Source organism: Oculina patagonica, chromosome 9, assembly GCF_052425735.1.
Source record: "Oculina patagonica isolate OP01 chromosome 9, crgOcupat, whole genome shotgun sequence".
Lineage (NCBI taxonomy): Eukaryota > Metazoa > Cnidaria > Anthozoa > Scleractinia > Oculinidae > Oculina > Oculina patagonica.
In genome coordinates this window covers 12,304,032-12,320,323 of record NC_135766.1, presented here as the reverse complement: position 1 = coordinate 12,320,323, position 16,292 = coordinate 12,304,032, and the positions used below count along the sequence as shown (strand labels likewise).

The window sequence follows — 16,292 nt, the reverse complement described above, 5'->3', positions numbered from 1 at the left end:
CCAAGTGCTGTGTCCAGAGTTCAAAATCTGAAATATTACACAAGACAACTTCCAATATATTCCATATTATTATGATAAAGATTCAATTTTAGTGTGATCATACTCCAATTATTGTACTCAAATTTTATGCCCAAGTCCATCAAATATTTTTTAACTTTTTTATACATGTACATACGAATTATAAAGCAGCTTGTATGTTAAGCCACAGGGTGCCCAGTCCCAGGCATACTTGGTGGCAATAATATATGTAAGGATATTATTTCATGGAACATCATAACTATATGTAGAAGGAAGGAGAAGCACGAGAGCGGCCCACACTGCCGGGCTTCCCCCGTGCTTAAGCAGCTAGGATATTTCTACTCCCCCTGATGGGATGCTAGTCCATTGCAGGGTCCCCCCACATTATGTCGCCGGTACCCATTTATACACCTGGGTGGAGAGAGGCACTATGAGAGTAAAGTGTCTTGCCCAAGAACACAACACAAGTGACCCCGGCCGGGGCTCGAACTCGGACCGCTCGTCCGGAGTCCGGCGCACTAACCATTAGGCCACCGCGCCTCCCATAACTATATGTAGTAAATATAAATTATAATAAACAGTCTTTAAAGTTTACATACCACAAACTGTTCTCATTCTGTTTTCTTGGCTGTTCAGGGTTTTAGCCACACCTCAACTAAGTTGTGATTCTAGGTCACCATTACAGGCTTTCAACCTACACCCTAGTGGAGTGTAGGAGGGATAGAACTCAGTTAGAGGAGCAACCACAAGGAGGAAAAAATCGGCAAGCAGAGTGAAGCATTTCTCGCAGGGCCGACATTTTCCTCCCCCCCCCAGACACCTCTCAGCTTTCTAAAATCCCCCCCCCCCCCCCATACCTCACTAAGGAGCCTGTTCCAAGGCTACACAAAAGGAAGTCAAATATTAGAGGAACACTTAATAAATTAATGGTCTGGTTGATATGTCTGTTTATCTTGCTTGCCATTTCAAGAATTTAAAAACAATTGCGGCCCGTGACTAGGCTCTCTTATAGGCTGGACTTTGTGCCCCTCAAAATGACCTCAGTGTGAGTATGGTTGGGACGGGTTGCTGATAAGTTAACACTGAACATTGTAGTCAATGAGTTATTTCAGGGGAAAAGATGGTGCAATTATTACAATGATTAAGGTCAATTTTGACAACCAAATGATTAACAGGAAAAACGCCAGGACTTCGAGTAGTTACTGGACAAATATGTACAAAACTATTACACCTGACTGCAAGCTTTTGTGTTACTGCTTTAAATATCTTATCGAGAAATCTTTCTAACAACACAAATCGAAAAAAATGTCCACTTCCCATTCGCTAAAGAAAACATGCTACCGTGAGATTTTGCCTTAGCTTGTGAACTTTGAATTCATTTTCTCGACTCTATAAGAATCGTTGGTGTTATCCGGAAATTATTACTCTTTACCTTTTATTAAGGGTAGGAAATAACGCAATAGGAAATTATTCTGGTACTTGATTTTTGTCCAACTTTAATAAATATTACTCACTTCCTAGTGGATTCCGTCTTAACACCTTCATTAGATATTTGGTTGTTTATAATCAGATTAATTGCTCATACTGGCTTAGATTCGAATGCATTTTTTTTCCTTTTAAAATGAGCTACGTCACGGGGATCGCATATTTTTGGTCTAAACTGTTCTGCAGTGGTAGGCATCTAACCCATGAAAACATTATCTTTGAACATCGAGGGAAGAATTACCTTAATTTGCGGAAGAATGCAGGCAAACCGAATTTTTTAAGACGCGCGCGACAATCTCTAATACAGTATACAATTTTAAAAAAATGGACGTTATTTTTAGGTTTCCTACGACACAGATAGAAATTTCTCTGTTCAGAATCTGGTGATCCGTCACAAAGCCCCTTTAAGAAACGAAAAACTGTCGACATGCTATGGAAACCGGGATAACCGCCGGTCTAATGGGCCAACAGTCTCAAACGCAGACTTAACCCCCTCCCCCAAGTTTGAAAGTCATGCAGTCCTGTCTTGCGTGTAGCGATAGAAACGGTTCTATAATGTCCGAATGTATGCTTTGGAGGCACAAACTTGTCCACAGCTCACAAACGTCTATAACATTTCCTGATTTTGCGAAGCTATGAGCGATTTGTACTAATTTTGATGTGTTGTTTTCGGCAGTATGAAGATATTTTCGCTACATGACCAAAAACAGAAAGACCATTGCAGGGTCTATTCAGAATCGATATTCAGAAGCACTTTCACCTTTATCTTCTAGTTTAACTGAATTAAATTAATGTCAACCGTTACCTCTTAATAAGTCTGTACTTAACAAATTTGACCGGGAAGTTACACAAAAATCCTAATTTCTAAAGCACGCGAGAAAAAAAAAACTACTCAGAGGATTTAATACTATGTCAGTGATCGAAGTCTTTTGCCCCAAGAGTCCAAAAGTAGAAGCACATTTCACAGCATAAAAAGTAGTGTCAGGCGAGAGTACTAATTAATAGCTTACATGTGAAAAATTCACACACTAGGATTTCATCCATAGAGGTAAAAATAATAAAAAATAAAAAAAAAGTATAGTTTCATTTGACACCTTGGTATTTCATCCACGCAAAAAAGATTGTGGGAACCGCAATTTTTTTTTTTTTTGGTTTGGCTCTGGGAGGAACTGAACTGCAAAGATAAAGCTGATGCCACTGATTTGTGGTAAATCACAGTTGAATGTCAACTTGGAAATAGCAAAGTGACTTAACTGAAGGTTTGCGTCAGAGTGACTCTCGACACATGATTCCTCCAAATGTCGGTTCATCTCCAGCGTTGATATTAAATAGTTAACAGAAGTCTTTGTCTTTGTTCCCCAACGCGGGACACCCAGCTTCTTTAGAAACATATTAAACAACTTGGAAACTTTCCTCCCTTTCCCATAGTACGTTACTGAGATATGCTATCCAGCCTCACCCATCGTTATCTTTAAATAATCGTTTGCCTATAAGAAAACTGCGATGTTATCAGCGTCTAGTCGCGTAATACAAGCAAACCTTGACATAAGTGGGACGTCCAGTAGTTCTTTCGCTCGGGTGGTACATACGTTACAAGTCCTATAGCCACGCCTTCCAGCACACAACCAGATGAGATCATGGTTGTTTGGTTTTTCTATAAACCACTTAGAGCTGATAAATCACAAATGTCGGAACCACTGTAATGTCTGCTAAACAAGAAGGAATCCTCTAAATATGAACTCACCAAGTTTGGTGATAATTTTGTGGCTGATACTTGGCTTTTGGTTTTTGGCAACATCAGCATGGCAAGTACAGAATCCTATCACAGGAGCTATCGACAATTGGGGTTCTGCTCCTCCAATTTGGCATGCGTCAAAAGCAAACCTTTACCAAAGATCACTCTACGGCCCCACACATGAAGCGCAAACGACAACAACGGCAGTGCCACTCCAGAATGGTATTGGAAACAGACGTAGTAGTCGTCAAAACTGGAACACGCCTCGATCAAACCTTTACCAAACACCATTCATTGGCCCTAAACATGAAGTGAAAATGGCAGCCAGGACAGTACGACTCCAATATGGTATTGGGAACGGTCGCGATGTTCCACCAAACTGGAACACTCCAAAGACAAGCCCTCGCCAAAGACCATTCTATGGCCCCAACTTTAGAGTCGAAAAAACAACCTCGCCATCACGGTTCCAGAATCGCCTTGAAAATGGGCGTAATGTTCCTCAAAAGTGGAACTTTCCAAAAGCAAATCCTTACCAAAGACCATTTTATGGCCCTAAATATAAAGTGAAAACGCCAGCCAGGGCAGTGCGACCCCGGAATGGTATTTGGAACGGTCGTAAGTTTCCTCCAAATTGGAACACCCCAAAGACAACCCCTCACCAAAGACGATTCTATGGCCCCAACTATAGAATCGAAAAGAAAACCTCGCCATCATGGTTCCATAATGGTCTTGGAAATAGGCATAATGTTCCACAAAATTGGAACTCGCCAAAAGCGAATCTTTACCATGGAAAATTTTATGGCCCCATACATCAAGCGCATACAACAACAAGGACACCACGACTCCAGAATAGTATTGGGTATGGCCGTAATGTTCCTCGAAGCTGGAACGCTCCAAACACGAAACTTTACCAAAAACCATTCTATAGCTCCAACCAAAGAATCGAAAAAACAACCTTGCCATCACGACAACAGAACGGCATTGGAAATAGACGTAATTTTCCTCGAAATTGGATTCCTGCTAAATCAGACATTTACCAAGTACCACTGTATGGCGGCAACGATGAAGTGGAAAAGACACTGCTAGATGGTCCAGTGATAATGCGCAGCAATGTGGAAACCGCTCCTTTTGGGGTAAGAATTCGACCCCAAGTTGCGAAATGGTTGCCTACAGTTCAACGCAATCGAATACCACATACTAGGGAGGTGATGAGGAGTCCTGTTCGTGCTTTTGTCGCAACACCGGGAATCGGCAGTAGGACAACAGGCCTTATAGAACCGGGTGCATCAAGTAACTATCAGCTGCACGAATATGCCATAGGACGCAAGTTGGAACCTGTACCAAGTCAAAACACTGGCGATGTTTATAACACCGGGGATGTTGCACTGCAAACAGTTTTATCAAAGATGAGGCCAAGTGAAAGCGACCTGATCCCTGAGAGTGTGTCGAACCAGCAGGCCACATCAAGAACTGGATACATAGCAACTGCGATGGAAGAGGGACAGAGGCCAGTGCCGAGAAGGTCTTATGTAACAACGAGCTATACTCAAAAGGGAATCAGACTGAATGATCCGAAGCTAATCAAGCTGAGACAGATACTCCCGAATCTAAAAAAGCGGAGTCTTAATCGAATTAAAGTTGAAGACGTGCCAGGCACTGTGGCAAGACGGCACGTTTCGAATGTTGCTCGCAGTTTTGATAAACGTCACTCGATAGAAAAGAAATCTTCTATACGTAAAGTAAAAGGAAGACAAAACTTGGGTGTCCTAAATGAGTTTACGCCGAGCGTTAGACTTGCCAATATGATTTTGTTGAAACAAAAGAGACAGGACATACGCAAAAGAGAACTGAACCAATTTGAGACAAAAGAGGGAAAGAGATCTTGGGAGACTGCAGCTCATAACACAGGAATACAAAACGTATCAGCTTCAAAGAAACAAAACGAAAGCGAGGCAATCCCTTCGTCATGGAAAAAACACGACGTTTCTTTAAAACTGCATCATCTGAAGAGTCGAGGTATCCCAAAGAGACATAAAAAGAAAAGTGCCAGAAATTATATAAATGGGGGAAACAACGGATTTTTCGTCAGTCCACGTAACACATACCTTAACAGGCAGTTTGTACCTTTTGACGACATGGTGGCTAACGGACGAAGATATAACCCATATATCAATGCTCGAGAGCAGTTTCAAGCTGCGCAAATGGCTATGGAGGAGCGCATGCGTGCGATGCGATCACGTGGTTTATTCCATTCCTTGGGTAATATCAACCCACAGTTTTTTTCTCGGAATCCCTTCCGGTATTCCGCCATGCCTATGCCTCAACAGTTTGTAGCGATGCAACTACATGGGATGGCACCAAGAAACGTTCCGTTTCAATACGGAAGGAGGCCTTTTCCCCAAACGCAGGATTATTTTGGCACTCCTTGGAATATGAGATTGGCAAACAGAATGAGAGGCACAGAAGAAGAGGAGAGTGGCAATGTTAGCATAATGCCTCAAGACTCTTACAAGCAGGAATCAGCACAACCAAGTACGGAAGGAACCAAGTCTCCTGATCCATCCTTGCAAATGGACAGTGGTAAATTGGCTGACGGCTTTTATGAAAGCCCGGTGACTGAACAATCTAGCCAAATTCTCAAAATAGGTGACGACAAATTATTTGAAGGCCATCCTATCGTAAATTCGGAGAATATTGATGCTAACAATCAAGAAGTGTACGAAAAGACAAGCCCTCGGCTCACAGGACTGCAAGTAACAGATCAATCCGCCACAATGCTCAACAAGTGGTACCCTGTTAGAACAGGCAAAGTGTCACTTATGCCTGATCCTCGGAAGTACTCCGCTCAATGGCCTTCTCGTCTTCCTGGGCTGGATGTCGCTACAAAATTTAACCAACTCCAAGCAAGAGGTTACTCCGCAATTGACGACCCTGCAATGTTTAATCGCTTTTATCAGGGTAATGAAAAGAGTCTTCATCCAAAATTTTACGATGAGGAAAATGAAAATAACGTTCCCTCAGATTGGAATAATATCGATAGTAACAATGTTGCGTTCCACCGAGGTTATCAGATGCCATTTCCAATCCGTCAGTTTATGATGCAGAGATCCGGAATGAACGGTATCGCGAGTGAGGGATACTTTCCGAACTTAGTTCCATATACTACATTCCCATTTCCCACTTTTCCAAACTATGGTAGGGGAAAACGCGAAGTGCACCAACCAAAAAACTCATCTAAAGTAGCGCATGGGAAAGTAAATGTGTCAGACGGGCCGTTCTCAGATGGAAATAACCAAAGTCGCAAAATAAGTACATTACCAAGCGTAAACAATAAAATGAATTATGCGAGAAAAGCAGGGAAAACTCACTCAAATAAAACAAAGATTCACAACAAGAAAGCTCTTATAAGAAAACATTCTTCGAGGATTCGAAAGAAGGAGAAGGAGAGATCAACCAGAAACTTCGTGAATTCAGGGAATTACTTCATGTATGCTCGCACTCTTCCGTCAACATCATTTTTCGCAGTTGCCCCCGATCCAAGAATGCGATTAATGTATCCCCAAGTCGAAGACCCAATAAACGACATCGAACGTAAGGGCTACTCAGTAGCGAGCGGCCCTTTTGGTGCGAGCTTTCCAGGTCTTCCAAGTCAGGGGCCCTTACAGTACACAGCCGCTGGTCCACCTCAACTACCTCAACGCATTCAAGAACTTGCTTTTCCAGTCGGGCCGCCCCAGTCTTTGATGGAACTGTCCCAAAAGGTTGACCAGTTTCCAGCTCAAGAGTTCCTTTCGAGTGGTAGTGATGTGTCACCTGAGACACAAAGACAAGTTTCAGATGTAAATGACAATGATTTAAGCCCATCAAAACCAGGAGAAGATCAACCAAAAAGTGTTAGTGCCGCACTGAATCTTTTCTCTTCTCGAGAACCCCTGGACTCGTCAGAATGGCCTACAATGCGTAAACCTAGAGGAGGACCGAATGTGCAAAATGAATCGCAACAGAAAGTTTCGGAGATCATTACGTCTCCCCCAAGCTATTCATTTGGTATGGGTGGGATCCCCCAGAGTATTCAAGGTCCTCCTAAAGGATATGTGCCAGAGTTTCCCGAGCAAAGCTCGTCAGAATTTTCTGAAGAAGGTACTCAAGGTATGCCAGAGAACGAACCTCAGGAAAATGGACAGGGTTCATCCGAGGGAGGAGTAGCATATTTTCAGGAAGACGATGCTCCGGACGATGGTGCTGAAGAGGAGCCTGGAGAGACTGAGCCCGAATCAACTCCCGGCTTGTTAGACGGTTTGGATAACGCACAGTCGAGTCTACTCAAGCAGCAGATGGGAAACTTTGCGCCAATGAAAGGGTTTGGCGCTGGGAATTTCCATACATTTAGGCCTTACCAAAACGGAAGGAAACAGCGTCCTTTACCAAATCGTTTGTTGCCCTCCGATCGACAAAGGGCTCTTTTAACACAAAACGCTATGGCTCGACAGAAAGCACTTCTCCAACAAAGAGCTACGTTTAGCACCAAAGAAAATATTCAAGGTATTCAAGGGAGCATGCAAGGAAATATTCTAGGTGGCACCGCATCAGGACGAAATAGCCACATGCTAAGTTTGCCAAACCTATCTCTAAATACTATAGAGAAACTCATTGATTCAGCGGCTGGGGAGGGATCGAAAGCTGGTTACCATAGAGGTGCAGTCCATGGTTATGGGTCCAACTCTAAAAGTTCTGCGGGGAACAAAATAACAAATGAGGAACTGAATGATCAAGATTCCCCTGAGCAAACTGGTGCGTCAGACTGGAACGCACACAACAGCCTCAGCGGTAATGGGAAGGTAGTCCAAAATTTTGACTGGAAGTCACCTCTGATGAGCCAATCACAGTCACCATCTGACTTTAACTGGAAACTTGAAAGGGCACTGACGCAATGGAAAGAACCAGCCAATCCAAATCACGATTCCGCTAACTCGGGTGGAACATTACCGGACAGCCCACCAGACAGAGTACTTGTTCCTCCGAAAGGTTCAAATGGTAATCCCGATGTCGTTCCTGGCTTTACTTTTGACACTCAAGGACAACGTTCGGGACCACTATTTCTGCCCAATCCGCCTCCCGAGCTTGGGGATGACAGCAGTGCAGAAACTGTGTTAATGGTTCCGGGGTCAGGAAACAAGCTAAAGGGAGAGGTTGGAGCGAAGAAAGGAACCATCAGCAAGAAAAAGAGTCAAAGAAAAAGCAAAACAACCTAGCCAAAAAAGAACATAACACTCTATTTGGTCTTTTATAGTTACAAAAATTGTCCCTCTTGAGTGGTGAGGTAGATTATAGCATGTTAATTCGGTTTTCATTCTACGCTTGAGAGAGCTTCCCCCTGGAAACCCCAATTTGTCGCTGACGGGAATGCTTGCTGTACCTATTTTAACACCGATCTTAGAGGTTTCAGTTTCAAATGTCCAAGGCTCCGATTTTTTTGTTTTCACATGTATTGCAACCGTCATTTTCCTAATTAGAATCCGTAAAAATATCGGCTTACAATTGTTTCTAGAGATGATAGTCACTTCCAGAGAAGTGCGTTTCTGTAAATTTTTGGTTATCTTTTCCATCAGTTTTCGGGTCAATTTCCTTTTACTTTCGCTGCTTTGCAGACATAGATCAAAGTATCGGGACCAAAGCATGCATCATATCCATGTAGAACCGTTTGCAAGGGGCATAAACAGTTCACTCTCGTTCTTACTATCAACATTAAATTTTATTCCGTAGATTAAGTTCTTCTATGTAATTGCCATTCACTTGTAAGAACTAACTCTAAGAAATTGGTAGCACACACCAAGGCAACATCCCTTTAGTCGACAATGTTATGTTATGAGAATTCGATATTGATAATTCTCAGGAATTAAAAGGTTCATGGGTTGACAACTTTAATAGTAACTACTTGCGATTTTTAACGCCGGTATTTCAACCAGTCATAGACTCAAATATTGACTGCTTGCTCTTTATAAACAGGATCTTGTTTAAAGCAAACCTTGAGCGATTATAATTACGTCAACATCACGACTTCTGATCATCTCTTACTCCGGTCCGACACCATTAATTTACATGTTAAACGAAGGACATTTTTCATTCATAGTGCTTTGCAATTGTTATTTTGCTTTTAACCAAGAAAACGCTACCATGATTTCATTTGTAGCCTAAACTATTGTTGACGAAGGGAGGCTTAAGAGAGTCTCAACTCGTTAAGGCCTGGTTGAATTGTCCCTCAATATTCGTTAATCAGCTAATAGTTGGTGCCTCAGTTAGTTGTTCTGGTCAATAAATGAATCTTTCTTTAGATTCTTAAAATATCTACTGTTCGTTTGGAATAACTCTCATTGTTGTTTAAAAGTAACAAGGTTAGCTGGTAATCTTTGACTTGTATCTAAAAAGCGTTTTTGTTTAAATATTTCACTTAAAACCGCCACCGGCTCCCCCAAAATTGTTGGCTATTTGCAGCGAAAGATCACACGACCAGTCAAGAATATTGATTTTAAGGAAGATAAAAATTATCTGTGTGCTAAATTAATGCTAAATTTGGTTCCATTAATTTATAAAGGGACAGTATCCCGGCTTTAAAATCTTATTTTTTTAATAAGTTGTGCCTGCAGCTTGCTATAAACGTTTTTATCATCTTACAATAGAAAGACAAAGCACCTAAAATGGTCAAAGCAAAGATATATCAACAAGAAAAACTTGACCCGATCTCACCTTGCTGGCCAGTCCTCACTCTTTCTCTCCCTCCTCTCCGGTCTTCCCCCTTCATCTCCTTCGTTCCAATTTTGGCATTGGGTTGGTGGAGTCTCCCCGGGTAGTCCCTCGCTATTGAGTCCCACTAGTGAAACCTTCGTTTCTCCAGACACTAGCGTAAACGATCGCTTTCGGTGCAATTTTTCACAGTGCAAACATGTATGACAAACTACCTAACATAACTTTGATCTGCTTTTTTAAGCTCCAAAAAATCTCAGTACCAATGAAATTTACCAGTAACAAATAAACTAAGGCAAAGGGCCTCTACCACTTCTATTCATCATTTATTCCCTCCAAGACCCGCTGAGTCGTTTTGTAATACGATCACGACTAACAAAAAAATCGTAGTACGGCGACAATTTTCATAGCGTAATCTCTATATACCCATTTTACAATGCACCTTGTCAGAAATCCCAATCGATTCTCAACAAGACCTGAAATGCTTCACATCGGTAGGGCGCCGAGAAACAAGTTACAAGTTTATCTACACCTTTACACCGCCAATGTCTTCGAACCTATTGAGGTATTTCCACAGCACAGGGCTGTCGTGGATTACACTAGCTAACGCCTTCCAGAATTTTGTCAGGTTATGCAACAACGCTACGCATTTTTACACTACGTGATGAAGAGTGCTTTTCCGAAGGACACAGTGGGTAGCGATCCCACGTTACCCACATAGACAACTATTGTTACCCAAACCTAAGGGCCCTGGGCTACAGAACAACAGAGGAATTCTGGTGACACCCTTGGTAGCCTAGTCATCTCCTTTTATTGTGACATCAGATTTCTTCTTTTGGGGCCTTGAACATATTTTTTGCCCTGGCTTATCAGATGTTTTTCTGTCACAGTGGCATTCCTTTCCGACTTCCCAGTAAGCATTTCGGTCGCATCGTTTTGGTTTCTCTTTCCGGGTCACGTTTTTTCAATCAGGTATATACACAAGCCATTGCCACGTTACCCATATACACAGTCTGTTTGTCCAAAGTATAGAGCGGTTTTCACTTTAGTGTCGAAAGTAATCCGCGTTTGCTTTGGTTTTGTATTACTACGCTTAGTGATTGGTTTAAAAATCTCCCGCCACTTTCTTATAGCCAATCAGAACTAAAACCTAAACCAATCGTGACTCGCTCATGCTCGTTTTTCCGCGCTTCGTGCCTTCGACATGTATTTGCTTTGAGTTTTGATTGGCTTACTGGATTGTCCCTATACTTTGTGATTGGCCAGATTAATTACTTTGGTTTTGGTTTTAAGGCACTCAATTAAAAACTGCTCTATCATTTGCCAAGGTCAAGGTGTTTCTACTACGCGCGACTATACACCTTTTTAAAAATCCCCTCTTAAATGCAGAACTTCATTAAAAGAAAGCCCTTACAGGTCCTCTACTCAAAATAAGACCATTCTGACGTTTTCAAGTCTTTGGTTTAGCCTTCATTTAAAATAATGTAAAACTACTTAATAAACGTCATTAATAGTTTACATTTTGAACGATACTATAACTAGCATCGCTAGCAAATACTACAGACTCCAAAGTAACATGGAGATGAAATTCGTTTCCAGAATGAACGAAACATAGAAAAATATTTTTTCATTTCGTCACCAGTCCATTTTTTGTTGATACTACTTAGGTTTTCGTAATTAAAATCCGGAGAATGCGTGTACAGTAAAGGAACAAAAGAGCGTACACTATAATGGTCATTGTAATCATCGCGATGGTGATGTCTGTAACGAGATCCTTTGCGTCTCCGCGAACCTAAACGCGGTTCTTGACTGGCAACCTTTCTGGCTGCCTTGATCAGGGCATTTGCTAAAGCCTTACCGACCCTGTTTACTGAATACTCATTGTTACTACTATTAGACCTTGAGTTTCGCGGAGGTGCATCTTGGCTTGTGACGGGTGGAATTACTTGGTATGGACTTCCAACAGGGCTTTGAATAGGGAGTGGCTGTTGTTGTGATGGCGGCTGTACGGCAGGGGCAGAGGCAGGAGGAGGGGCAGGAGCGGGAACGGTGGCAAAGGCAGGAGCAGGGGCAGGATTAGGGTTCGGTAGGGTACTAGGTTGGCCTTGCGACAGGGCCTGCGATAATGCTTGCACTAATCTCGTATTGCTCATTGGCTGAATGCCTTGTTGCATGTTTTGAGCCAAGGCTTGTATCAAAGCAGCCGTTAAAAGGTCGGGAGGTTGACTGCGTGCTTGAGCTTGACTTGCTGCGAGAGCCAGTGCGGATGCAAGCGCATTTGGCTGAGACTGAGTCATCGAAGAGCGAATGGCATTTGCAAACATTCCGGTAATACCATTGTAAAGAAGAGGATCATACCCCGCTGGACTTTGTAGTATAGAAGATAGCGGATTAGGAAACTGTTGCATACCGGATAACGATAAAGGCGATGGAAACATGAGCGAAGATGGATACTGTTGAGACATCCACGGTGAGTTCATAGCTTGCAGCGTTGGTGATTGGAGAGCACCCATCCCCATCGGGTACATGGACCCTCCTTGAGGTAAAAACCTGTTCATCAAAAGGGAGGACATTGGATTTAAAGGAGATAATCCCCCTACGGGGTTAGACATCAACATATTGTTAAGGTCTCCCATAGGTGATGAAGGTGCCGATGAAGACACCGTTATTTGAAGCTGGTGGAGATGCAGCAACAGTAACTTGGCCTGGAGGCGCAGGAAAATTTGGTGGAGCGACGACAGGCGAAGGGGCGGCTATAATGGCTCGAGGTGGTGAGGCTTGAGCTAAATACATTTGAGGAGCAGGCACGGGAGCAGGAGGGTACTGAAGCATCGGCTGTTGATACATCATGGGTGCCTGAGATGGCGCAGCCACAACTACAGAAGCTGGAGCTGGTTGGGGTTGTGGTGGGGACGCAAGAACGTATGTTGGAGGTGGTGGCGCTGGCGGTGGAGACGCAATAACATATTGTGGCGGTGGTGGTGGTGCTGGTGGCGGAGACGCAATAACATATTGTGGTGGTGGTGGGGGCGGTGGCGGTGAGGGTGCATAAGCGTACTGTATTTGGGGTTGTGCTTGAGCGGGCTGGGCCATTATTAACTGTTGTTGTTGTGCGTTTGAAGACGCATCCGGTGCGACTGGCATTTGTGCAATTATTATCTGCGGAGTGGGCTGCGTGGCAGGTTCCTCTGGGGCTGGCAAAGTAAGAGGATAAATCGCCGGTGTTGGTGATACTGGAACACTTTCATGCTGCTCAGCCTCACCAATCTCCCCATTTTCTCCAATCTCCAGGTTTAGATTAATGTTGGCGGCACTGGTTGGGGACGCTCTTTTGAAGGGAGTCGCCGCCTGGATATTTATGACTTGTAGCTTCTCTGTCGGCTTTGTAGTTGGTGGCAGTGGGGTGGTCATTGGTGTGGTCAGTGGTGTGGTCAGTGGGGTTGTTAGCAACGGGGTTGTTATTGGAGGCATTGTAGTTGGTGTTGTGAGCGGTGTGGTGGGTGTCGTCGGTGTTGTGGGTGTTGTGGGTGTTGTAGGAGTTGTGGTAGGTGTTGTTGTTGAAAGTGTAGTTGACGTCTTCTTAGTTGTTGTTGTCTCCGTTGGCGTTGCACCTTCCTCGTCCAGTAAGAAATGCCTCATGTTTGCTATTGATCGTGTTATCGGGTGGAAGAACAATGTAGGGCTCATCATCTACCACCGGGTCATTGTTGGAAATCTGCTTTCTGTAAATTCCAGGGTCATACCGGGGATAATAATCCCAATGCTGTTGCCTTGGAAACGGCAACTTGTTCCTCCTCCAAATAATATCTGTTAACAAACGGGTAATTCAATTAGTAAAATTATGTTCTTTAGAATTAAGTTTTATGTTGAGTGCTTTTACGTTCATTTCTATATTTACACGAAATGATATTCTTTAGCGTTTCCGGATCTTTAGCTATTTTGGGTAGACTGCAATGCTTTTTATTATTGTTGGAAGCAGCAGACACCATAAAAGTGTTTAGAATAACCCAGTGAACGACTATTAGGCAAACTCGCAAATCTGTTCGGTTACGAAAGGGCGGTCTTACTTTCGATAGACTCCCCTGGAAGCGTACGCAAGTACAATTGCCGAAATTACATACCAAAACTGTAAATAAACCACTTATACCGAACATTTTGTTGAATAGATTGGTCTCTAGATCTGGGTTATGCTAAAACGACTAGATGAATCGCTCTCGGTTTCCATCGACTTTTGATAGTGGACTCGGGGCCTGATAAAACCTCCAGTTTAAGTACTATGAGTAGTATTAAGTTAAGTACTGCCATTTTTTAATACATGTTTTGGGTGGATGTCAGTATGATAAGGCCGTGTTTAAGACCCATAAAAACTGTGAACTGATGCGATATTACTGCATTGTGAATAATACGATATCGCAGAACGGTACGTATCGCCGAAGATCAGGCCCAGAGATTATCGGTTATCACTCAAAAATTGCGTAGGTTGACAAAACCTCACTGAAGATATCTAAGGGACTGCACAATAATACGCAGGAGAGTGGGTTGAAAAATACGTTCAGTATGGCTACACATTAGCCCAATTAATTAACTAACGAAATTAATTCTCACCTACGCCTATAGCTGTCCGACCTCCTCCCTTCCTCTATTGACAAACCCGCTTACACACCTGAGACAAGTCACGTTTTGGGGGTGACTGTTGCCGCTGGACGTACTCTCGTGGAAGACATTGGGGCTTAGCTATTTAACTTATGAATCAAAGCTTATATTGTTCTGTTTCAGGTATATGATTAATCTGAGAAAGATCAAAATTCATAAATCACTTGGAGCTTGTTTGTATCCCTCACAGATGACGATTCACTAACCACTATTTTTTGTATTTTCCCAAACATAATTAACAGCATTTCTTTCCAAGTTTACCATTTTTATCACTCTTTAGTATTTGAAGTACTTGATAGGAAAACTCTTCACCTTACCTTTTGCCCATTTCGACCTTGATCTGCCAGAGGCAGAGAGCGCAATATTCCGTTTACGCCTCAACCCTCTCGTAATCGAGTAGCCATTTGTAATCCCAATGCGTTTGACATTTGTATTGTCTAAAGGACCTTGGTTTTTCGGATGGCCGCCATTGTCCGATGCTGCTGCCCATTCGGAAGTTGTCCGTTTTACATCATTTGCCTTTCTGTTATAGAAACCATTTCCCACAGGTACAGTTGCCATAAAGATCAAAACTGATAGAACGTACATGATAAGCAACCGTCCATGAAGGGCATAAACACTTTTCATGTTTCCCCAAGCGAATTAGTGAATCCGTTGATGCTCATTTCACCGCAAAAGGGCATCCGCTATTGTAGTTTTGTCTTCCCGAAGTATAGCTCTCAAAATGAGTAGAAAACATTGTATCATTAAGGAATAAACATCGCAAGATTGGAGATAATATTGTCTACAAAGCTTTGTTTTTACTTAGGGTACATAATTAACCAGCTCATCGTTTAAAAATTTATATCGTGAAATAGAAAACTTGTGTAGAAGAAAACCGGCAGGTGAAATCTGGTGCTAGCAAATCCGTAATTCCGATGAAAAAGTATATATTTCTTAATATGTAAGGAGCAGTCTTATTTGTAAAAATGGAGCTGCAAGAAGACAACAAAATACACGCTTCATACGGTTAAAACTTTTAGATCTCACCATAACAAGGTGACCAGTAGGTATTTTGACTGGGACAGAGGCAAAACTACTAGAGTGTAACTCCAAAACTGACACTAAGCAGGTCAACTTTTATTATCTCGCAAAAAACTACTTCGAATGGACACTTACGTTTTGGTTGTCTAAATCCCAATAGGAAGCTGCAAAAATGTCATTTTTGGGAGGGTTTTGGTTGAGGCGGGTGGAGGCGAACACCGCCTTTTCCATACAAGGCATTTACAACTAAACTGCATAATTACATCGCCCAGCGTGATACGATTGTCCTAATTTGATAGGTACACATGAAACACAAAACCGAATTCATGTCTGTTACATATGACTGCACGAGGACAGACCTCAGTCCTTTAACAGGTTTTGATGGCACTTGACGCCTCATAAGGGAGTTCAAAGAGGTGCCGCCCTTAAACTGAAAATTCGAACACTTGCTAGTTTTAAGTTTTGACTCTGAAAATCGGAATAAAGAGGAGCGTAAAACAGCGTAACATCTCACGATCAACACGGCGTGAGGATTTATCACCCCCGGAAACAAATTTGCGGTTAAAAGTCATTCGGTTACACCTGCTCAATTCGGACAATGCAGCGACCAGCTTGTTAACTGGTGGTATTACATTTT

At 42.6% G+C, this 16,292-nt stretch overlaps 2 protein-coding genes across 2 annotated transcripts; one reads left to right on the top strand and one right to left on the bottom strand.

Annotated features, from left to right (window-relative positions):
- The first annotated feature begins 5,946 nt into the window (after positions 1-5,946).
- On the top strand, positions 5,947-9,811 carry LOC144665892 (uncharacterized). The gene has a single exon (XM_078527175.1). The coding sequence runs from the start codon at positions 6,013-6,015 to the stop codon at positions 8,488-8,490; it is 2,478 nt and encodes an 825-aa protein (XP_078383301.1). The 5' UTR covers positions 5,947-6,012; the 3' UTR covers positions 8,491-9,811.
- Positions 9,812-10,894: 1,083 nt separating this feature from the next.
- Positions 10,895-15,366, bottom strand: LOC144664947 (uncharacterized). The gene is made up of 4 exons (XM_078526141.1): positions 14,950-15,366; positions 13,562-13,786; positions 12,788-13,173; positions 10,895-12,654 (listed from the first exon to the last, which is right to left on the bottom strand). The coding sequence occupies exons 1-4, from the start codon at positions 15,257-15,259 to the stop codon at positions 11,527-11,529; spliced, it is 2,049 nt and encodes a 682-aa protein (XP_078382267.1). The 5' UTR covers positions 15,260-15,366; the 3' UTR covers positions 10,895-11,526.
- Between the last annotated feature and the right edge of the window lie 926 nt (positions 15,367-16,292).

Bases quoted from the DNA above. Each gene is read 5' to 3' on its own strand.
- LOC144665892 (XM_078527175.1), top strand. From the start codon at position 6,013: ATGCTCAACAAGTGGTACCCTGTTAGAACAGGCAAAGTGTCACTTATG.
- LOC144664947 (XM_078526141.1), bottom strand. From the start codon at position 15,259: ATGAAAAGTGTTTATGCCCTTCATGGACGGTTGCTTATCATGTACGTT. The intron at 13,787-14,949 runs GTAAGGTGAAGA...GTTTGTTAACAG, and splicing joins AAGGTCGAAATGGGCAAAAG to ATATTATTTGGAGGAGGAAC. The intron at 13,174-13,561 runs AAGAAGACGTCA...TTACTTTGCCAG, and splicing joins CAACGGAGACAACAACAACT to CCCCAGAGGAACCTGCCACG.